The 23,323-nt window shown below is 41.3% G+C and overlaps 2 protein-coding genes and 1 pseudogene across 4 annotated transcripts; all 3 read left to right on the forward strand.

Moving 5' to 3' along the window:
- The first annotated feature begins 4,500 nt into the window (after positions 1-4,500).
- On the forward strand, positions 4,501-8,135 carry LOC147885194 (putative E3 ubiquitin-protein ligase RF298). 2 transcript variants are annotated; one of them, XM_087397818.1, is made up of 3 exons: positions 4,501-4,641; positions 5,696-7,246; positions 7,353-8,135. In XM_087397818.1, exons 2-3 carry the CDS (start codon positions 5,705-5,707, stop codon positions 7,881-7,883), a joined length of 2,073 nt encoding a protein of 690 aa, XP_087253944.1. In that variant the 5' UTR covers positions 4,501-4,641; positions 5,696-5,704; the 3' UTR covers positions 7,884-8,135. The 2 variants fall into 2 exon arrangements, with proteins under 2 accessions (XP_087253944.1, XP_087253945.1); XM_087397819.1 differs by lacking the exon at positions 4,501-4,641 and having other exon boundaries at positions 4,679-7,246.
- A 4,279-nt stretch (positions 8,136-12,414) lies between these two features.
- LOC147885195 (putative E3 ubiquitin-protein ligase ARI2) lies at positions 12,415-18,708 on the forward strand (annotated as a pseudogene).
- LOC147885196 (putative glucose-6-phosphate 1-epimerase) lies at positions 18,445-21,753 on the forward strand. 2 transcript variants are annotated; one of them, XR_015543516.1, is made up of 9 exons: positions 18,445-18,868; positions 19,468-19,542; positions 19,668-19,724; positions 19,815-19,972; positions 20,119-20,253; positions 20,717-20,819; positions 20,900-20,999; positions 21,120-21,480; positions 21,571-21,752. XR_015543516.1 is itself a non-coding variant. In XM_087397085.1 (8 exons), the coding sequence occupies exons 1-8, from the start codon at positions 18,743-18,745 to the stop codon at positions 21,341-21,343; spliced, it is 978 nt and encodes a 325-aa protein (XP_087253211.1). In that variant the 5' UTR covers positions 18,445-18,742; the 3' UTR covers positions 21,344-21,753. The 2 variants fall into 2 exon arrangements, 1 of the variants encoding a protein (XP_087253211.1); XM_087397085.1 differs by having other exon boundaries at positions 21,120-21,753.
- Positions 21,754-23,323: the final 1,570 nt, after the last annotated feature.

Consider the following 23,323-nt stretch of genomic DNA (forward strand, 5'->3'; position numbering starts at 1 on the left):
AGTACGAAAATAAGATGCACTTTTACTTGAATAACACTTACCTGAAGGGGTGTAGTCAGCATCTTCAGTGTCGTTGTATCAGCAGCTATAGATGGTCGAAGCATACATACATTAGCACAAATAGTAGGATGTAAACCCTCAACAAAGGTACAACATTGCTCCTTTCAGGACACTTTCTCAATGGTTTGCAATTGAAGTAGAGAGGAAAGATATTTCTCGATGTGTGCGTCCACACTCTCATTATCCAACTACCTCAATCTTCGCCATTGCCTGTGAGTATCCTCTTCAAACTGTGTAGGTAGGAAGCGCTTCTTAATTTTATGTTTGAGTGCTTCCCATGTCTTTGGAACATGAGTGCTTTCAGCAACCACACTCCACTTTTGATAATGATGCACAACATATAGTCACTGTCACCAACATTGCCACCACTATTATCTTCATTGAGTCCTTACTTCTGAGCTCCCTCATTGGTCTCCACCTCCTCATATTCCTAGTTCCTCCCCCACTTCAATAGTTGCCACCATCCGGGCATCTACTAGCTTGGAGACCCCATTCAATCATCCTTTGCCACTGGGGGAGTGCCCACAAATGGGCTAAGGGATTCTTGTGATGTAGATTACTTTTCCCCCCCCCATGTACATTCGAGCACCAGGGAATTAATGAAATATTTTTTTTCAATGACTCCTCGCTCTCAGCAGACCAGTACACAAAAGTGCACTAGCATGTCGTCAAAGGTTGCCAATGCTTTGCATACTTTATATCATGTGTCTTGCTATTGGGTGCCTCATCAATTCATTTGCATTGTGCATAGTGAGTATGTGACCCACAACTAGGTGCAGTAGGCAGCTTGGACATGCCTGCAAGTGGATTATGATGCACTGTGGGTGGAATTCAAGTCTCTCATGGATAGCAATGAGAAGGTGAAGTTGGGGCATACAACATTGTGGCTTCAACAAGAAGAGGATAAGAGCCAACTTACCGAGGCCAAACAAAGGAACAACACTTTCAAGCAGAGAAATTGGGCCATTGACAATGTATCAAGGATGTTCAAGCCGCCCAAGCACCAATAGACCCTCTATCAAGATTGCACGACTTCGGGCAGAGAATGTAGAGTTGAGATAGCCCAACCAGGAATATGAAGACTACCTTTGCACTTTAAAGAGGATGAAAAATATGTTTCGAGGGCCACATGATGAACATCTTGCCAAACGACCAAGGAGGGAATCAAGTATGGTTGGCCTCAAGAACTCCTCCTACAACAACCACACCAGGTAAGACACCTCACACCACTAGGTGGAAAATGGTTGCCTCTCGATCATGGATGTTTTTATCAAAGCTATGCTATAAAATCCTAGCAAAAGTTCATCAAGCTTGTTTTTTAAGTTTCAAAATATTGATAGAATGTAGTACAATTATATATTTTTTCTTTTGAGTTTTGAAGTAAAAAATGTAAGTCCTGGTGAAACTTTAAAATCTTTTGCATAGAAGTTTCAGATCCTAGCGAGTGTTTCAAATAGTTATTTTTATTAGGGCATACAAACTTTCAAGGCCAATATAAAAGTTTAGATTCTTAACAAAGCCAACTTGAAAAAACCATCCATGCTCTCAGTGTACTCAAACTAGCAGTGCTACATGAGCCCATTACACCCAACTCTTCTTTTATATTGCATTGCAATATGTAGTTTTTGACAAAAACTTTGACAAATGGGAATGAGGATTCTCACCCTCTCGCCCCATACATTGTTAGAAGTTGATATTTATGTTTGGTTCTCTCATTGTTGCTAGATTCATTCATGGAATTAATGGCAATCATTTGAACAAATCCATCCTTGCAGAATGTATTGCTAATTTTGAAGTTATCTGTTTCCCTCGTGAGTTTGGTGGGAATTGGTGTCCTAGTACTTCTTGCCAAAACTCATCAAGTTCACCTTGCGAGGAGGAATCTCTTTGGTCTTCTTTCACTCCTCCCTATCTTTTGGTCCTTGGTGTCATTCCTAGTTTCATACTACTCAATTTGATTACATTCCTATGGGGATTGAGCATATACTTTGTCCGACATTCAACCTCGGTTGGTCATCCAATCCTATAATCTATTCTTCTCTCATATATTGATATCTTTGCCATCAATGTGTTCTTGCATCCAACCAGTCTTGACATTCATTGTGAGTTAATTCACACTACTTATTCCCAAACTAAACCTCATTGTAACATCCACACCTTACGTACAATTTCTTATCATAGAAAATGAAATACAACATCAAAGACAATTTTCAACTTAATCTGAGTCAATGTTAACAACATCATTGAATTTAATTTTAGGTATAGGTTTGTTGTCCTCCAAATGTCTCTCATATTTCAATCTAAAATATTGTTTCACATAAGATGTCAGTGTGGACCTAAAACTAACGTACTCCGGGTTCTCGCGTATAAGTTTCCTCACTTACAGCAAAACAACAAAAGTAACCAATTAAGATTTGTACACGAAAAGCAAAAAAATTACAAACTTGTGCATGTAGCTTGGGCATACACCTCTTCTGCAACCTCTTGAAAAGAACCTTTCAAGGATCTACGAGGGGTCTTCTTAATGGGAGAATTTTTTAGCAAATTTTCCTTCAGTGGCTTGCTTGGGGAAGCATAAATGGAAGGAGTTAACTTTGGGGTGGGTGGGGATGCACTCTTGTCCATATAGGAGCAAGCCGAAGCTACAGCACCACCTTCACCCAAGTTCTTAACACTAGTATGTCAGCGTCTTACGAAGTCTTCAAAGAGATAAATACACAAGGCCCACATAGTGCTTAAAAATGATCATCCTAAACAAATCCAATTGCAAAGAAAACGTTGGTCATTGCCTAAACTCCAAAGTATATTACTTCAATGTTTGGAATCCTTGTCTGTTGAGTTTTCCTGCCTCCTATTGGGAAACCCAAATCTGAAAATCTTTTTTAGATTATGAGACTACAGATGAATTTAAAAAACCAGCATGTATACCCCTACAATTGTTACTACAGTTGACTCTCGTCTTGGGAAGCAAGATAAATGTGTTTTTTCAATCAGTCTACTCAACCCCAAAGGCCACAGCATGTACCCAGTTCAAATAACGCTGCACAGATGCATTGAAATATGTTGCATGCAGTAGACAGACGAAAATGGATAAATATTCACAAGTTATCGCCTCGTAGGAAAAATAACTCGAGTTGTGTAACCAACAATTCTACAAGCGCTTGTAACATCATGGCCAAAGCTTCGAGGGATGTGAAGCAACTTCATAGGAGAGAGAAAGACTGACGATCTTTAGGACATGCTCAGAAGACAGCCAAACAATTAGCATCTGGAAACCACTACAGACACAAACAGATCGACATCTGTATGACAGCTTTTAATAGTAGTTCACTGAAAGACTAGGTGAATTGAACCCTTGCATGCAAGGAAAGGTGCAAACAGAGCGAAGATTATAGCTACGAATAAAATGCTGCAGAATCTACTTTTGCCACCATCGCTAACTTTCTTCAAGTCGTTGTCAGCATGCTCCAATATAGCAACCTTCTCTGAAGTTGGAGTCACAGGGGACCGCAATATTTGTGGACACACTTTAGCAAGTCTTGCATAAATCAATACGACTATTGTGAGCAACTAAAGCGCATGCAAAAATAAGAAAGGACACTATAGAAGAAGACAAGAGAAATAACGAAGGACGACATCGATGGAAGAGAGGGCAAAGCAAACAAGTTTTGACCCTTCATGAAAGCTCCATTGTCCGTGTCCATGAAGTCGTTCGAAGCATTCATGTCTGCAATTTATGTGTCCTACTACGTACTAGAATCCAAGTGTTACAAAAGGGTCTCTAGTTACGATTTTATAGCAGAGCGGAGATTGCATGTTGAAGAGCATGATGGATGCCTACAATGAAATGCAAACTCTAGAAATATTTGCAATAGAAGCCCTTAACTTATAGCAAGCCAAAATTCGTTGAGGAAAACATGCTCCAACTTAATGGACCTTAAGGAATGCAGATCTTCTTCTGCATAAGGATGGAATCCTACGCTCCACCTCCTCTTGCACAGCTATTAACCTTTCATTACCATTAAATTAATAGCGACGCTAGAGGCGAAATCGCAGTGCAAGAAGACAATAAACACGAATGCCAGCGCCGAATGCATGCGTCGTCCAATGCATAAAACAAGACACATCAAAAACCTCCTTCTAATTTATAAAAATGGCTAATATCTGCTTTGTTGAAACACCACCATTGCTAAGGCTACTCCCATGGGGAAGGCCAAAAAGAGGAGCATGAAATGTAGACCATACTCGACATTTATAATCCTACCCACATCAAAATCACAAGAGGTTTAGTAAATATATCACCGAAAAGTCCCTCATGACCACCACATTTTGATCCTTGAGATTTCAATATAGACTTGCAATTAACAAGTGACAATTCACAGCTTGCCGATGTCGAGTGCCATAACATGCAAACAAACGAAATAGATGGAATAAGTTTGGCATATTGGAGTGATGATTCCATTGCATTAACAATCGGGGAAAGGGCCACAAAACAATAACACCGCATCCACGTCAATCAATCAAAACACACCACAACTGCGACTTCGCCTTCCCACTCCACTCGCTACTCTACTCGCACGGGTGCGTCTCTTCGAAGCCCTTTCTCCTCCCCTGTCTTCCTGCCGATCAGGTTGTGCGTGTTTGTCCTTGATTCATGGCATTGCTCTTTTTATCTTGTCTCACTAGAGAAACACTGTGATCACGCTTTGATTAGAAATTCAAGAAAGGATGCAACGAGCACCGCGTTGGATACACGTGCCCGCGCATACTCGCGGCCATCTCTCTCTCTCTCTCTCTCTCTCTCTCTCACACACACACACACACACACACACACACACACACACACAAAGGACCTGGAAGCTGTATTTGTATTGCTTGCCTCCCTAGTCAAGTCTGCTTTTAATTGTTCACGAAATAACTTCTAAGTATTTGAATCCTTATTACCTGTGTTTTGGCCTCGATGCTAAGGAACGGTTCTAAATTGGCTGACTGCAGCGTCAGCTTATCAATTCATATTTTCTTTAGATTCATTGAGATAAGACCCACAGCCTCTCTCTATTGTCAGATTAGGTTCGAGACACTGTTAAAATCGTGTTTTCTGGATGTGGTGCACAGAAGAAGACTTCAGAATGGCTCAAGTTTATCCGTTTGTGCTAGGAATGAGCTTATATACCTTTCCTTAAGCGCCCTGAGATGTTTATGAGGGACGCCCGTATCAAGACATCAAGGCATATCTTACTCCTAGACCTTCAGCTGGGGGAAAATTGGAGTCATTAGAAGTGAATATTCAGAGATTATATTTTTACTCAAAGTTGGGGGTGCTTTTGTTCTTAACTATTGGCTAGTGGGACCTTCTAAGGGCCCTTCAGTATGAAAGGGCCCAGTGGGAGGCCATCTTCAGTAGTCTGAATAGCATACATGTAGAGCGGTCAGTAGAAACCCCCCTGGTGGCTACATAAAGAAATAGCTGGTTGATTTGGAAAGCATCATGTGCTCTTTAACGCTTCACAAGTCATTAAACTAGAATAGACAAAACAGTTATCTAAAACAGACATACTGAGTTGGGAACTCGCTTAGAAAGGTTATGATCACATCCAAATAACGAGAAAGGTGTGTTGACATATACATATTACAGGTAACTGTCATGGAAAATGGTGCTCTGGTTCCTTGCATTGACAACTCATCAGCGGGATTATCGTCGAGTTTCTCTTGTCCTGTAAAAGAGATCTGTTACTCATCCTCCTCTGGCTGGATTCCAAATAGAGAGCTCCCTACAGCGTCACACATGCAAATGGAAAATCCGAGTGGACAGAGGCTTACAGGCTCTCTTCTTCCACCTGAGGACCCTTTATGTCATCCTGTGGTAATGGGAACACGTATGAGACCTTCAAGGGATGAATCTTCAGTGCAAGGTCTGGGCATGCCCGTTCCTTTTCATGAGAGTAGCATGCTAAAGTCAGAGCTTGTATCAAATGCACTTGCACCTTATAACACGCAGTACCAAGGCATGAGCAGCATGATGTCAGTTTCTGGCAGTCTGCCTCATGAAGGCTTGCTTGAGGTTAGTATTGATACTGGTACTGTCGATGCTCTCAGTGAGAGTCTCCAGGAAATGCAGCACCTTTCTTTGAACACATCACTGTCCTTGGATGCTTCTTGCCCTGCTGAAAGAAAGCTATCAAAGGGTATGCAACCATCGAGTCCCAACTTTGTGCGTGCAGGTAGCCCTTCTGAAGACAGCTCATCAGGCATAGGTACTGCACAGGCATTATGTCTACCAACTCAATCGCAATCTGAAAGTTCCTTGCAAGTGGGATATGGGAAGCTTGACACATGTAAACAGATTGGTTCGAGTGCGTGCTCAGTTTCCGAAAATGCTGATGGATCCTTGTTATTAGCAGGGGACTCACAAGAAATGAGTCTTATTGGTGGGTCTGAATCTCGAGGCAGCATTGTTGTTAATTCATGTAATGATGTCAATGTCTCAATGGGCGTGAATACTCCTGGCACAGAGCTCTCTTTAGCTATAGCTTCAGTTGTTGATGGTGTTGCTGACCAAGATTTGGAGTTATCCCATTTAACTTTTGGATTAGGCATCCCTAGTTCAAATGGCCATGCACAAACACTAAATGACAGACAAAGTATCGAAAGGTCTGTCTCAAGGAAGGATGAGATGTTTCTGAGACTTGTCCAGCGCGTAAGGGAGCTGGAAGTGCAACGTCAAGAGCGACAGGAATGGGCGCATCAGAAGGCCCTGCAGGCAGCGTGCAAGTTTAGCAAAGACATGGCTGAGCTGAAATCGCTAAGATTAGAGCATGAAGAGATCTTACGCTTGAAAAAGGATACACAGGCTTTGGAAGACAGCACAATGAAGAGGCTCACTGAAATGGAAAATGCTCATAGAAAAGCAGGAGCTCAAGTAGATAAAGCAAATGCCACTGTACGAAAGCTGGAAACTGAAAATGCCGAGTTGCGAGCAGAGATGGAAGCAGCGAAACTGAGTGCAGCTGAATCTAATGCCATTCGACAAGAAGTTGCCAAGCGGGAGAAAAAGTCAACAAAAAGAATGCAAGCTTGGGAAAAACAAAAGGCCAAAATGCTTGACGAAATTGCAGGAGAGAAGCAGCGCATTGCTGAAACTCAACAATGCTTATCAGAAGTTAAAATGCAGCAGCATGAAGCAGAGGTTAGTTGGATGTTGGTTAATTCGACAAATACTCTGGACACACGAGAGTCTTTCCTTATGTTCTGTTGCTGGGTGAGCTAATAGTTTTGCGTTGACGTTCTTGCAGATGAAGTGGCGGCAGGAGGAGAAGGTTAAAGACGAAGCAATCTTGCTTGCAGATGGAGAAAAATGGGCAAAAGAGCAGCTAGAAATTGCCAAAAAGAGAAAAGAAGAGATTTGGCGTCAGAAAGCAGATGCTGACTTCCAGCGGCACAAAGATGACATCAAGCGGCTGGAGAGTGAACTTGAGCAGCTCAAAATAGCAGCAGAAGCTGCACAGGCTTGTGCTGCTCGATGGAGCTCCGGAGGACTCACACAGTCTACTGATTCGAGTGGCTTGCAAGTGTTAAAGGATGTCAACACACGGCTTCTGCGTGAGCTTGCAGAGTTGCGGGACTCGAGAGGAGATATTCGCCGAGACCGTGAATGTGTGATGTGTATGTCTGAAGAGAGCTCTGTAGTTTTCTTGCCGTGTGCACATCAAATTGTATGCACTAAGTGCAATGATCTTCATGAGAAGCAGGGAATAAGAGACTGCCCATCATGCAGGACAGTTATCCAGCACAGAATACATGTTTTTGGTGCAAGAACACGATGACAAGGCTTAACTCAAGTTAGTATCTTTTGAAAATGATTGTCGAGAGCATATTTTACCTTACTCAACCCAGGTTCTGGTTGCTCATTATTCCTGAGGACCAACATCTATGACAGGTAAGGAGCTTTGGTTGCAGCATGCATTGGACAACAAGGTGTCTTGTTGGGCCTATCATTGCTCCTATTTGTAAAGCTGTCTTAAAAATAATTCTACTTTTAGTAACTCTTCATGTTTTCCGAGGCTGTGAGGAATAAATCAGACTTTATAGATTATTTTTTACCCTTCCTAAAGGATGGACTCCATGATTCGGCCATGTTAAGGTTGCGTTTTATCATCCTGTACGTTCAGCTAATTTATAGTGCTTGGTTAAATACCTTGGATCAAGATGAAAGTTGTGCAATAACATAGTGGGAGGGTTACCTTTGTTTTACTAAATTTGTAAACAGGTTGAAACACTTGCGTTTGCATTCAAGGAAAACCGCTTTGAAAAGACTTTTTCAATACCGTGATCTTGCCTAGAAGATTTATACTATTGACTGATACAAAGTGAGTATCCAATGTCCATGCCCAGCACCATGCCCAACATATGTGAGAGTTGTGACTGCAGAAGCATACAGCACAGAGAGAGAGAGAGAGAGAGAGAGAGAGAGAGAGAGAATGGTAACTCTATGTACTGCAGGGGAAAACCCCGAACAGAGGAATAGAGCAAGCTCCAGTAGATGCCCTACAATGAGGAAAAGCATGGCCATTTATAGGCCTGGCTGACCCAGGGGCTGCCACATGGCCGACCCCAGGGTCAGTCAACCGACCCAACCTGGATCCGTTGACCCAACCTGCTGGTCGGTTGACCTGACCTGGGTCAAGCCCCAAAATGGTCTGGCCCTCTTGCCCCCTGCCAAACAGCCCATAAATAGGCATAAACACTCGGTCAAACCTGTCTTGAATAGGGCAGGCACACGCACATTGAAGCCTGCACTCACTAGCACACACTTTAACACGCTCTCTGTAGCTCAAAGTGAGCAAATGATCTAAAGAAGCATGCTGATGAAGACTCCACCATGGAACTTGCAGCACTGTAGGAGTGTTCGAGGAGAGCTCTGGTAAGCCTGGATCCTTGAAGAAGTGCCACCTCAAACCATGAAATAGTGGTCCTCAATTGAATTTCCCAAGCCAATTGCATTGTGTTCCCAATGGAGTAACATGAACTGTGGAGCACAGCACATCCAATATCCTGACGGTGAACTCATCACATGCAGGAACCTTGTACATTGAACTTGAACTCATCGCACCCAAGTCTTTGCGACCCGAAGCAAGGGACCTCGAACTCATCTGGTCCATAGCTCTGCACTGTTACCTTGCCTGCCAAACTAACAAATTGATTAGGGCCAGAGGTAGCCCTCTCTGCCCACATGCCCTCTGTGCCTGTGACCCGTGGGGTGATACCTTTGTACTGTCAGTTGCGGTCCTTGATGGTCATAGCTGCTGCTGTCTTAGAACCACGTGCCTGGTCTGAGTCTTGATGAAGTGTCCTGTTCTTGGGACTTACCTTTGGACTTGTAGTCCCTTGCCAAATGCCCTCTTTTGCCACACTTCTAGCACCTGATCCTGTTCTTGGCCATGGTCTGAGATGAAAGTGACCTGCAACTTGCCTTGGGACAACAAAACTGATGATTCCTCAAGCAACAGGGAGCAAAGGTCATCAAAGCCATTGGTTCATCATGATCTGGGACCGTAATGCTTGGGAAACCATATCATATGGTGGAAGCTTGGTGAGAATAAGAGCTGCCAACTGACGCGATGTCAAAGCAGCTCCCATTGACAAAAGCTGGCCATGGATGACCTTAGTCTTAGGTTGCATCATACTGCCACTAGGGAAGTCGAGACTATTGAGCTGCCCCTAAAGAGTAACAGCCCTCATTGCTGAGTCCCTCACATAAAGATCTTGCAGTTTTGACCATACCTCATAGGCACTATCGAGGGTCTGCACTCTCGGGAAAACCTCCGGTGTGATGGTGGGCACCAATACTGAGTGTGCCTTTGAGTCACAATTCTCCCAGTCTACTAGCTCCTCAAGAAACACGCCCTCCTTGTCCTGGGTCCACACCTTTGGGTTCGTAGGATGCTCAGGTTTCTTTTCGAACCCCTGAACCAGCTCCTAGAGCCCCTTGTGAATGAAGCAAACCTTGAGTTGAAGCCTCCAATAAGCATAATTAGCTCCGTTCAACTTGTCCTCCTTACTCGTGCACGGGGGAGCCATGGAAACTTGATTTGCCTGGAACTATTTCTTCCTGAATACCTTTGCTTGTGATCCTATCGAAAGAAATTGCCCCCAATGGACTTGGTCAAGACACAGTCAATGGTTTCATCCATGCGCGATGCTATAAGGGGGTGTGGGTAGGATATTGTGCGAAACCCTTGGTGGGATATGGGGCGAAACAACTCCCCGCTATTGACCCCTTTCGTTGTCCACGTTGTGTGCAGACCACCCAGCTGCCTCTTTCACTGGCTACCACCTCAGGATCGGCACAGATCTACCCTAAAATGCCAAGTAGAAAAGCCGATTCTGCCACTATTCCTCTTGTGAACCCTAGGTGGACTTTGTTGCTCCAGCTCCATGTACCTCAGATTGGGTCCAAAAAAACCTTTCAAAACAGCCCGTGAACACTGACACCTACTAGGAAGATTGCCGCCGAATGCAATGTCCTCAGAAGTACGTTGCAATGCCTTAAGCACACATGCGTCTGGCTGCTGCCCTCTCTTGGTCCCTAGCCAACCTTCCTGAAATCTGATACGAAGTAAGAGTTGTGAGTGTGGAAGCATACTATATATATATATATATATATATAGAGAGAGAGAGAGAGAGAGAGAGAGAGAGAGGCAATGGTCTACTTTTATATATATATATATATATATAGAGAGAGAGAGAGAGAGAGAGAGAGAGAGTTGTGAGTGTGAGAGCATACTTTTATACTATGGTCTACCCCCACTGTTGGGCATTGATGACGTCAGTGGGAATGTCATAGTAGCTAGTCCCTGCTATGCGTGATGGAGTTTATGGTTTTCGATCTTATGAGTGACTATCATGAGATTGAAACTGCACTATGTTGTGTTTTTAGAGAATGAGTTTGGGAATGTTCCTCGATTCATCTAGGTATATGCGTCTGCCGGATTAGCGGACATGCAAATTTCACCTTGTGAAGTTTTCGTCCAAGTTGCGGCTTGCTTGTATTGCAATAATTCTTTCTATCTTAAATGGTGTGTTGCGCTATCAGCTAGATTTAGATTTAGATGCTTGTTTGGGAGAGACTAAAATGAAATCGTTTAGACTTCACAAGCAATTGTAGCTTGAATGAAGAGATTTGGACTACTTTTTGATAAGCCTTCTCCTTCAGTGCTAGCCTTCGTCATGGCTGAGTTTTCCCTTCACCTCTAGAGTGCCGACAGAAACTCAGTCTGAAGACCTTGTATAAATGGATGCTCAAGTATGTGTGGGTGTGTGGATTTGTATGTGTGAGAGCATACTTTTATACTATGGTCTACCCCACTGTTGGGCACTGATGATGTCAGTGGGGATGTCATAGTAGCTAGTCTCTGCTATGCATGATGGAGTTTATGGTTTTCAATCTTATGAGTGACTATCGTGAGATTGAAATTGCACTATGTTGTGTTTTTACAGAATGAGTTTGGGAATGTTCCTCAATTCATCTAGGTATATGCTTCTGTCGTATTAGCGGACATGCAAATTTCACCTTGTGAAGTTTTCGTCTAAGTTGCGGCTTGCTGGTATTGCGATAATTCTTTCTATCTTAAATGGTGTGTTGCCCTATCAGCTAGATTTAGATTTAGATGCTCGTTTGGGAGAGACTAAAATGAAATCGTTTAGACTTCACAAGCAGTTGTAGCTTGAATGAAGAGATTTGGACTACTTTTTTATTAGCCTTCTCCTTTGGTGCTAGCCTTCATCATGGCTGAGTTTGCCCTTCACCACCAGAGTGCCAACAGAAACTCAGTACAAAGACCTTGTATAAATGGATGCTCAAGTATGTGTGGGTGTGTGGATTTGTATGTGTGAGAGCATACTTTTATACTATGGTCTACCCCCACTGTTGGGCGCTAATGACGTTAGTGGGGATGTCATAGTAGCTAGTCCCTGCTATGCGTGATGGAGTTTATGGTTTTCGATCTTATGAGTGACTATCGTGAGATTGAAATTGCACTATGTTGTGTTTTTAGAGGATGAGTTTGGGAATGTTTCTAGATTCATCTAGGTATAGGCAATGGTAAATGTATATACAGCAGGGAAAACCCCAAACGAAGGAATAGAACAAGCTCCAAAATATGCGCTACTATGAGGAAGGCATTGTCATTTATAGGCCTAGCAATGGCAAACCTAGGGGCTACCACGTGGCCGATCATAGTGTCAGTCAACCAACCGTGGCTTAGTCCGTTGACCCGATTGGTCAGTTGGCTTGGCCAAGGCCAAGCCCCAACTTGTGTTGGCCCGTCTTGCTGGAGTGATGGTAGACACCCCAATATGGGAAGTGCCTACCATTCTCCACAACCATATAAAGTTATTCATATAGAATCATACCTTCAAGGAGTTCAACCAGTTCTGGTACTTAACGTAGCGCGCCAGGAAACTTTGAGGACGTTAGGAAATGTTGTATGAGGTGTAATAATTTTTGCTTTTTGAAACCATTGTTGGTCATAAAACTGACCATTTCTAAAATAGCCTTAACAGCTTTGACATTAGTATTGCATAAGTAGGGAATAGGAAAGATTTGGGAAAGGATCATTTTGTAGGCTTGGCCAATGTGTCTATTAGATTGAAAGTGGATAAATCTGGATATAGGAAAAGGAAGTGCTTTTGTTTTATCAAACTTATCCACTATAAAGCTACCATCTCCCATAATTTCAATAGAGAGATTCATAAAATTTGTGGATAGAGTTATTACTTTATCTACACACAAATGGATTTGTGAATGGTTTCCTTAATCTCAATGATAGGTAGTGGATAGATCCAAAAAGGATTATTTGGATCTTTGATAGCATTTGGATGAAGAAAATCCGTTATACAATTGTTGTTAATACACAGAATATCATCAATGTATCTAAACATATGTTCAAATAGTGGTAACAAGTCGATTCTGCCAAGTCTCATGAGCCTTAAAATGAAAGAAGACTCATACCAAAAGAAATATAAATTGCACCATAATGAGGAGCACGAAAAACCCATTGGAATCCCTTTAACCTGTTTTCAAACTCTATCACCACATTGTACAAAACAATGAGTGATAAGCCAAGTTTGTAATAAGATTAATTTATCTTCTAGGCAAATAGAACCTTGTGTATTTCTCTTCGATTTTGACCACTTTGGTTTACCCCATGTCCCTTGTGACTCATTAAAATGTGTCAAGATGAAGGGGTGCCTAGATTTTTGCTTAAAGGTTAGAGTAACAACTTTAGCAAGTATGGTAACTAATCCATCCTCCCCATATAGTACCATCCAACATGCTTAAGTTAGGATAGCTTAAACAAGAAGGGAAGACAAGTGTCATAGCATTACTAGACTTGTTATCGATGTCCAAAGTAAAGTAAAAGATTAATATACGAAAAATAACTAGATTGGAAAACTCCTTAATCAATGCACACATAAAATATCACCACACATGCACAAAAAATATTTTTCTCATTATACAAGATAATATCTTTATAAAGAAATGGCCAATCCTCATAGAAAAGTATAGAGCTATAATTTTAATACTTCCAGCCATAGGTGGAAAGGGTTTTCTTTTCAAAATATATTTTTCTAAACAGCCCATGTATTGCCAAAGACATAATGACAAAGAATTAATAGGATTTAGTAAAAAAACCCAAGGGGCAAAAAGGTAATTACAGCACAAAGGTGTTGAAAAGGGACCCCGTGGACAAAGGTATACAGGTCTTAGGGTCGAATTAGAAGGGCCAAACGTCCATATGTCCAATAAAAGGGGCCAAAGGGGGTTCTAGGGACCATAGGTCCACAAGTCTAATTAACAGGTCCTATGCTCCAATAAAAAATTACCTAAGGGCTTTCAGCCTATGTATCATGTCCCTCCCATGGCTCAAGGCCACTGGATCATAGTGTAAGGGCATGTCACATGGCAATGTGTTCAATGTGGCTCCACCGCAGTGATGGACTAGACTACTAGTCCATTAAATGCTTCGTTTTGTGTGTTTTGAGACATGCCCTTGAATGGCACGAGTCGCACGACCTTGTGAGCATGGGCTCATCAACGTATTTCTTTGTGCCAATGATGGCATCATGAAGACCAATGCTACCTAGGACGGCATGACTGCATTGGCAGAGTCGATGAGCCCAATCTTTGTGGGCATTTAATGCCTTGGACACTTCAAGGCTTTAGGCTCCACGGACGCTGTGCAGACTAGGTCCACGTGCAAGGCCTCATAGGTGGTGCCTCCATGGCAGTCGCTGCTATGACTCAAACTCTTCTTTGTCACTCTACCACCAGACTTGTGGCACAGTACTCCCTCAATTTTGCCTTGGAAGTTTACAATCTGTGTGTGTGTGTGTGTGTGTGTGTGTGTGTGTGTGTGTGTGTGTGGTTGTTTTTATGAAGTTTGGCAACTTAGTAGCTCTGACAAACAATGAGCCAACACGACCGCAAGTTTAGATAACATAAATTGATATTCAGCACTGACCTTGCTCTCATCTTGGCCATACTTGGATCACCTTTTAGGATTACAATTTGCTTTGTGAATTCCCTCCAATAGGTTGGGCATCTCTCCTTGTTCTGGCCATGTTAAGGCATATAAATCTCAATCGAAAGTCATTTTTCCATGTAAACTTTTCATCTAGATTCCATCCCTATGGTCACCTCAGTGACATCAGTTTGGATATGAATTTCTGAGGGTCTGATATATATTCTGTATTTGGCGCTTGTATGATCTTCCGTTAACTCCCTACTATATGTGTTCAAGCGATCAATTTGTTTAAGCAATCGAAGCTTTCCATTGCTATGTTTGATGCCGTGATAATGTTTATTTGTACAATTTGTAATGTTGCATTTTTACTTCATACTTTTGTTGGATAGAGTGATGATTTGAGGAAAGTGGTAGACATGTTGGGTATAAAGCAACAACATGCACAGACTTTGCTCATCCATCATTGATGGGATTTGGAAGACTTTGTGGAAATCTAGCTGAGACAGGCAAAGATCAGCTCTTCTTGGAAGCAGGCTTACCACTCGAGGCATCAGCCCATCCTTGTATGAGGTCAACAGAACAGATACTTGATTTCTTAACCTGTGAAACCTACTTTGAGGATGTGCCAGCAAAAGAAGCAACCACTATGGATTGTGGCCACACCTTTTGCAATGACTGTGAGAACCCTAACCCAATCCACATTGTACTAGGAGTCTTTCAAAAGTAATAGCACCCATTCATTGCTTATCCACAGTCTATGGCTTACGTCCTTTTCTTAGTCTATTGCATTTGTGTGCGTTTTTTATTGCTGGTAGGTTGGACACATCACTTTGTTGTCAAGATCTAGGAAGACCAAAGTACATGGCTCATCTTTGCAAAGCAATTTGTGATGAAGATGTTGTGAGAACCCTTGCTCTTGCAAGTGATCCTGAGGCAATAGAAATTTTGGAAAGGGTTTTACTGGAGTTCTATATAGAAGAAAACAACAAGGTGAAGTGGTGTCCAAGCATCCCCCACTATGGCAACATAATACATGTGGAAGGGGACCCTTATTGCGAGGTTGAATGCATCTCTAGCAAGCGGTTTTGCTTTAACTGTACATCAAATTCGCATTCTCCTTGCTCTTGTTTAATGTGGCAGTTATGAGATAAGGAGTGCAAGGATGAGTCAAAGACTATGAATTGGCTGACAGTTCATCCTAAGCCCTGCCCAAAATGTCAGACGCCTGTAGAAAAGAATGGTGGTTGCAATTTGGTTGGATGCATCTGTGGGCAAGCCTTTTGGTGAGTGTTTCTAATCTTTCCAACAGTCCTATTTACATTAAATATTCCATTCCAGAGAGCATTTTGGTACCATCTCCTTCAAGATATTTTTGAAAGGGTTTCCTTAGAGAAAGGGTTTCCTTAGATAATGCATGGGATTTTACTGTCACTGTATATGTATGGTTAAGTGCACTTTTGAATACTCCTGATTGATGATGATCTTGGAATGTACTGGTTTCCTATGTTCCGATAATAGATCCTGAAGATGAATGTGCCTTGCAGAATTTAAAAATTGAGGACGTGTATGCTATTGAAACCGTTGCTTGGAAAAAGAAAAAAAATTGCAATCTAAAAAGCCGTTGCCAAAGAAGCCGGTTCGCCTGAAAACTGATGTTTGCCTATTGAAAGTGCTTTATGCTAGCTAAACGGGCTTTATGCCTACCTAACGGGCTTTATGCCTGCTGGTGAAAACATTGTTGTTTACTAAGACTATAAAAGAAAAAAAAGTCAAATAAAGTAGGAAAAAAAGAAAAGTTGCCATTAACACTTTGCATAAAACTATCGGACTAGGAGATATCATTTATAAAACCTTCATTGTTTTAGTTATTTTCTGTTCTCTTTACTAAGCTATGGAAGGACTTTAAAGTGATTCGTTTAAAATTGTAAAGGTAGCCCTGTTGTGACAGTTTTGTTTCTTCTTTTAAGAAAAAAAAGGTGAGCCTGGCGTTCAAAAAAACAAGAATAAACCAAGACAAATCAATTGACATCTTGCACAAATAGAATTCAAGCCATGACATGCTTTACTAAGCGATTGTTTATTTGACGTAGTCCTATACCTATTGAAAAATGGGATGACCTCTGAACAATGATGGACTAATACCTTACATGAATGAGTGTTCCAATATCATGCAATGGTGTTTAGGGAGATAGATTTGCCATTGCATGTCTTTCAAAGTTCTTTCAAAGACCAATTCAAGTGTGGTCATCTACAACCAGAAAGATATGTATGTAGTGTGGCAATGAAAACATATCGACCCCATTATTGGATCTTGTGTGATGACAGTTCTATACACCCTTACCGCTATGAGCCAATTGTTGAAACGGCAACTCAATCTGATGATGAAGTTGTAATTCTTACAGCAACTACAAACCCAAATCTCGCACCTAGTATTGAACACCAGCACGCAATTGACGTTGTCATGTGTTATCCACACAGCCCAAGTGATTGTTTATTTGATACAATAAAGTACTCAATTGATACTATTGGAGTTTATATTATTGATGTTGCTTCAGCCTAAATTATTACAACATTTCTCTCTTTTGATACATGTTGTCGATGCAAATAAGATTCGAAATCAGTAGTAGAGATGCCACATGGGATGCAAGATCGAAGGATAATATTTCATATGGTTGTAGTCCATGACACAATTATATTATTTAGGTTGCAACCAAGGATGAGTTATGAGCTCTTGTGAGTGTAGTCTTATTCATATATTCATTGGGCTTCAACTCCCAAAAGGCACAAATCTTTGCACTTCACCGAGGCAATAATGAAAGACTACCCTTGACATTTACAGGGAGGATTGCGTCTTGATGGACCTGTGTCATGTCTCATGTTTATATTTATTTTTCATTCCTTTTTTTTCTCTTTATGATATTTTCATTAAACGGTAAGATCCAAGTTTTAGTTTAAGATTGTAGTTATATGCTCCATGAACAAAAAAGAAACTTTGAAATATGGGAGATTTCTAGAGAGAGGCTCCACAAAGAAGTATTTGAAGAAAAGGGAACTCAAGGGAAGTTTACGTCAGTGACAATAAGCGTGTCTCACAAGGTTAAGTAGGGGCTAACCACTTTGAAATAACCTTGCATTTTTTCAACTACATGGATGCAGAAATTGTCCTTAAATTTATTTTCAATAGAGCCTCATAGCCGAAGCCAGTCTCCCCATGAATATGAGTCTATTAGCGTTTCTTCCTTGCTCCCCCATTTTGTGTATAGTGAAAACTCTATCTCCCGCCATAGCTCGAATTTTCCAATGCTCGATCAAGCTTCGTAACATCGATTAAGGCACACAAAACTTGATCCCAATTGACACGTCACTTCTCTGATCTCGCCCTTCCAACTCCTTATCTCGATGCTCATGGCATTGCCTTCTTCACTTTTTAGTTAGAGTCTATTTTAGTCTTATGTTTTCTTACCATCACAAAACTTCTTATAGCCTGGTGGTTTACCAAGGGACTAAAATTTATGTCCTCCAACAATTGTAGATTTGCGTTATTTTACATAGTAAGGCAGTGAAGCGTGGGGAAATGGGCGATCGATATCAAGCGTATAAGGCTCTGGCTAGGCGCTTACAACACTTCCGAGGAAGCTGCACAAGCTTATGACAAGGTAGTGAGGTAGATTAGGGAGCCTCATAAGCCTCAGCCAGTGCTTTTTTCTCTTTATATTAAACGGTAGGATCCAAGTGTCACTTTAAGATTGTAGTTATTTGCTCCATGAAAAAAAAAGGAACTTTGAAATATAGAGAGACAATATGTGTGTGTGTGTGTGTGTTTGAAATTGAAGTGTGTGTGGAAAGGCCAACGGTTTTGTTTGTTTGGGGGTCCTTGACTTTTATCTTACAAAGACACGAGTTACAACGATCCCTCTCCCTCGGATCCAATCGCCTCTTCCACCAAATCTTCACTCGCCTCTTCATTCGCCCTTCTCCATAGCTTGCACATCGCCAATCGCTTCATTTCATTGCTTCCACCACCATGCTTTTAACCTCCCTCCCCCTACCTTCCCTTCCTCATACCCTTCCCTTCCCCACGCAGCTGGCAGCTGAAATTCGCATGCGTTCTTATCATCGCTGAGTCAAGCAGCGCCCGGGAACGAGGCTCCTCGAGAATGAGTGCCCCAGTTGTGGAAGCGGTTGCAGAATCTATCGAACACAAGCCGACGGTGGAGGTGACCCAAGATAGCAATGGACTTGACGTGGTGATCATGAAAGACCCACGTGGGTTTTCTGCCCAGGTGCTTACTACTAAGTAGTCAGTCCGTTTTAATTTTCTGGCATTTCGGTTGTAGCTTCATTGAGGTCTTGATTGGTCAACTGTTCCCCCTGTTGGAAGTCTTCTATTGTCTTTTCAAGGTGCGGAGAGTTTCCAGTCATCGGACCCTTCCTTACACAATTTCGACTGTGTACAAAGCGTTAGAAGTTTTCTATTCAGAAAAATAACATTTCGGCAGCATCTAGATCTGGTCAGCCCACCCCGTGATCAATTGTCTTCCCCGACCAACTTAGGTCTCCCACCTGAAGTTGCGGGAATTAAGGCCTTGAGTACCTTGTTGACACATACATGATACCTCTATGATAGGGACTCCTGTGTATATTTTAGCTTTAAAATATAAGGCCTAGAGTACCTTGTTGACATATACGTGATACCTCTATGATAGGGACTCACAGCAAAGCAGGCTCTCAAAACAAAACAAATGTATATTTTACTTTTAAAATATATTTTAATAATTTCTCTGCTGAACCCCTTCATCGACCGGAACCCTGTAGATGTGCGTGCAGCTTAAAAGCTGCTCAGGAACGGAAAACTTTGTTGATGGTGCTTTGTGCTGTGCAGGTACATCTGTATGGTGGCCAGGTCACATCATGGAAAAATGAGCGTGGAGAGGAGTTGTTATTTGTCAGCTCTAAGGTATCTTGTGATCGTGAACTACATGGGGGGATTCAGTTTCTACTCTACTTCCGGAGGGGAATAATTTTTGGGGCGGCCTAACCTGCATGTGATTTTTAGCTAAATAAGTTTTCCTCATTGTTCAGGCGTTATTCAAGCCCCCAAAGGCTATCCGAGGGGGCATACCTATTTGCTTTCCTCAGGTGACAACATTTTTAAGGCCTTCATTTCAGGTACTTGGCATTTATGTTTTTTTGAGAACCATTTCCTAATTGCCTTATAAACTCTTGCAGTTCAGCAACCTTGGCTTGACAGAGCAACACGGGTTTGCTCGAAATAGATTCTGGAGTATCGATCCCAATCCCCTACCTCTATCCACTAGCACCAATAAGGCCATCATTGACCTTATACTGAAACCCAACGAAGATGATTTGAAGATCTGGAACCACTGGTACCTTCCAGAAAAATGCAAATTTATGTCCTGCAGACATGATTTACTGCGTCATTTTGATTCCTGAGAGAGAGATAGAGAGTCGTTGAAACAATGACTCTTTGCAGCTAATTCATGTTATGACCCGGCAATGATTGTCGTTGCAGTTTTGAGTTACGCCTCCGAGTTGCTCTGGGTCCTGAGGGAGAGCTGACCCTGACTGCCCGCGTCCGGAACACTGATAACAAGCCATTTTCATTCACACTTGCTATGCACACATATCTGTCGGTCTCAGATATCAGGTACAATCAGCTAGGAACCAAAACCCGAAGCAATGCATAGCATAATTACAAGTTTTTGACATTTATTCAAGTTTGCATATGAAGATGCCATGCTTAGTCCAAATTGTTCATAACAGCTGATGAGGATCTCTAGGTAGAGCTTGTTTTAGAACAGTTGATGGCAATAGCAGAATAGGTGATATGTATTTGCTTGCTGTGCCTAAGGTAGAGATGTGTGTGTCGGGTATAATGTGTTCAGACAATGGTGGTGGAGACGCCTTTCTAACTAGTCCTTGCTAGGTATGCTTGATGGAGTTATGAGGTGACTATCCTGTGTTGTTGGTGTAGCTTTTATAGAATTGAGTCTGGGCATGTTTTTTATTTCATCTCCCTTAACATACATATGTATGTACATACATAGATACATTTGAGGCTGAGGAGGTAGAATGATTGTGTTAACAATCTTTCTATCATTCTAATGCAGTGAGGTGCGAGTAGAAGGTTTAGAAACTTTGGATTACCTTGATAATCTGCAGAATCGGGAGCGTTTCACGGAGCAAGGAGATGCTCTGACTTTTGAAGCGGAGGTGAATATTCATTCAAGGCTTGGTTCTAGCAAATGGTCCACTGATGATTCAGCAGATTTCAAAATTTCTCCTTGTTGCAGGTTGATAGAATATATCTACAGACTCCAACAAAGATTGCGGTCATTGATCATGAGAAGAAACGGACATTTGTATTGAAAAAGGATGGGCTACCGGATGCAGGTATCCAGGGGAACTGTTTTTTTTCCCCTTCCCCATTTGGGTGAATCAAATATCAATGTGATTTTGGTCGGCGGTTTATTCAAAACAAAGAAAGGTTTAACATGGGTGCATGATGTCCAGTTGTTTGGAACCCATGGGAAAGAAAGGCCAAAGCTATGGCAGATTTCGGTGACGATGAGTATAAGCACATAATTTGTGTAGAGCCTGCTGCGATCGAAAAGCCAATCGCCTTAAGGCCCGGTGAGGAATGGAAAGGGCGCCAGGAAATATCAGCCGTCTCTTCAAGTTACCATAGTGGTCAACTCGACCCCAGTAAAGTTCTTGAGAGTGCGGGTAGTATCTGAATCTTGCGACTGCAATGCATTGTAGCGCACACACGATTACTGATTGATTCAAATTTATTAACAGGAGTAGGGGGTTACATCATGAAGGATTTGGTTTTGCTATTGCGGCAAGGGCAAATCCTATTTGGCAAATTTAAGTTTGTGCCCTTTTTTTACTGGGTATTAGAGTAACCTTGCTTTTCCCTGTAAATCGTACAGAAGAAGCTTGTTTTGCCTATATTCAATAGCTCTTTTTTCAAGAGAGTTTCAACCGCTCCCCTTGATTTCCAACACTTGATCAAGTTTATCTATTCATGTGCTAAAGGTAGCAATGATTTCTCTCGTTTAACTTGGGACAAGTCATCTGCTGTTTTGAGTTTGGTCGGTTGAAATAAACAAAGGGATAGGATGGGCCTCCATTAAAAAATCATTTGTAAAAAAATGCGTAACAGCGTCACCTTTTGGTCAATACATTGTATACTGTTTTAAGAGAATAAAGTTGTAAAAGGTGCCTTGAGATTCACTTACTGTTATAAATGGGACCTCATGACGATCTTATGAATTTTACGGTTGAGCAGGCAACATAACGCTACTCTCGTTTGTGTTACTTGTAAAATTGGTTGATTATATCTTGAGCACCTACAAGAACTATGTAGCTTCAAATCAAGTCTCATATTTCAATAGCACTTACAGGAGTTACGTAGCTTAAAATCTAGTGACTTTAATGTCCTGTCATGTTTCAAGCACCCTTGAAATCAGATTCACTAGAATGTTTTGATTGCTGATGGAGCTTGCTTGTGATAAGTATTTATTGCAATGTGCCTCTAATGTGCTTGTTTGCAATATTTTGGAAGAGCTCCAATACATGAATAAGTGAAAGTAGAAGCCCGTTAAAAGTCTTCTTTATGAGTAATGTTGTATTTAGAGATGACATGAATGCGTGAAGAATTGTATTGTAGACACTTTCATAAATTGGAGTTGTAGACTCTTTTTTCAACTAGGCAATGTCATCCACTTCACGTAAAGTATTGCCACCATTATTTCTAAATTGGTCATTGAACATATCATTGATTCCATCATCATACATTTGATAATGCCCTCTATGTCAAGTAAAGTTTTGGCACCATTATCACTAAAATCATCATGAAACATATCATCGAGTCATCATACATTTGGTAATGTCATCCATGTGAAGTAAAGTATTAGTACCATCGTCACTAAAGTGATAATTTAACATATCATTGAATCATCATACATTTGCTACTCCACTAGACATTACCAATTGATATAGTGCAAGTGTCTTCTCTTTAGTTAGATTATCATATCCTCATGACAATTGAGAAATATGAGATCCATGATGAGGACCATGGATAACATTTGCATCATAGTGCACATCATTACATTTGTTATTATTCTACATTTCAAACCAATTACAAAAACATTTTAAACCAATAATGCAAATTTATTCATATTAAAGACATTGTTAATAATTCAAAACCATTCATATGAGAAATATAAGTATGCAACAAAAACTATACATTTCATTGAGGATGACCCAATGGAGCATTTCATAGTAATTCTATGAAATCTTGTCTCCTATGAGCAAATGTTATCCTAAAAAATGAATAATATACAAGTAACTCTTTTTTTGTAGATAAAACTCCTAGTGGTGGCTGCAACAACCACCATGTATTGACCTATAGGATGAGGCATATAATCAAGATCATATCTACTCCTCATATAGACAATTTGTCCCCCCTCTATCTCCTCTAGAGACATTTACAGATCTTGCAATGCTGCGGAATTGTGTACAAGTCTTGCCATCTACATAGAAACAACCATCATAGCTTACTATCCTCCCTCTCTAAGTGATGCACCAATTATACATATGCCATATGCCAATGTAAAGTAGACCAATCATCCCATAAATACTTGATGCCAAAAGATGGCATCAATGTGACAACACGATGAATATCTTGCAAAATGTATAATCTCAACCAA

Source organism: Dipteris shenzhenensis, chromosome 26, assembly GCF_047967505.1.
Source record: "Dipteris shenzhenensis isolate YYH24624 ecotype China chromosome 26, Dip_SZ_1.0, whole genome shotgun sequence".
In the NCBI taxonomy this organism is placed as follows: Eukaryota; Viridiplantae; Streptophyta; class Polypodiopsida; order Gleicheniales; family Dipteridaceae; genus Dipteris; species Dipteris shenzhenensis.

Bases quoted from the DNA above. Each gene is read 5' to 3' on its own strand.
- LOC147885194 (XM_087397818.1), top strand. From the start codon at position 5,705: ATGGAAAATGGTGCTCTGGTTCCTTGCATTGACAACTCATCAGCGGGA. The intron at 7,247-7,352 runs GTTAGTTGGATG...ACGTTCTTGCAG, and splicing joins TGCAGCAGCATGAAGCAGAG to ATGAAGTGGCGGCAGGAGGA.
- LOC147885196 (XM_087397085.1), top strand. From the start codon at position 18,743: ATGAGTGCCCCAGTTGTGGAAGCGGTTGCAGAATCTATCGAACACAAG. The intron at 19,543-19,667 runs GTATCTTGTGAT...CTCATTGTTCAG, and splicing joins TGTTATTTGTCAGCTCTAAG to GCGTTATTCAAGCCCCCAAA. The intron at 20,254-20,716 runs GTACAATCAGCT...ATTCTAATGCAG, and splicing joins CTGTCGGTCTCAGATATCAG to TGAGGTGCGAGTAGAAGGTT.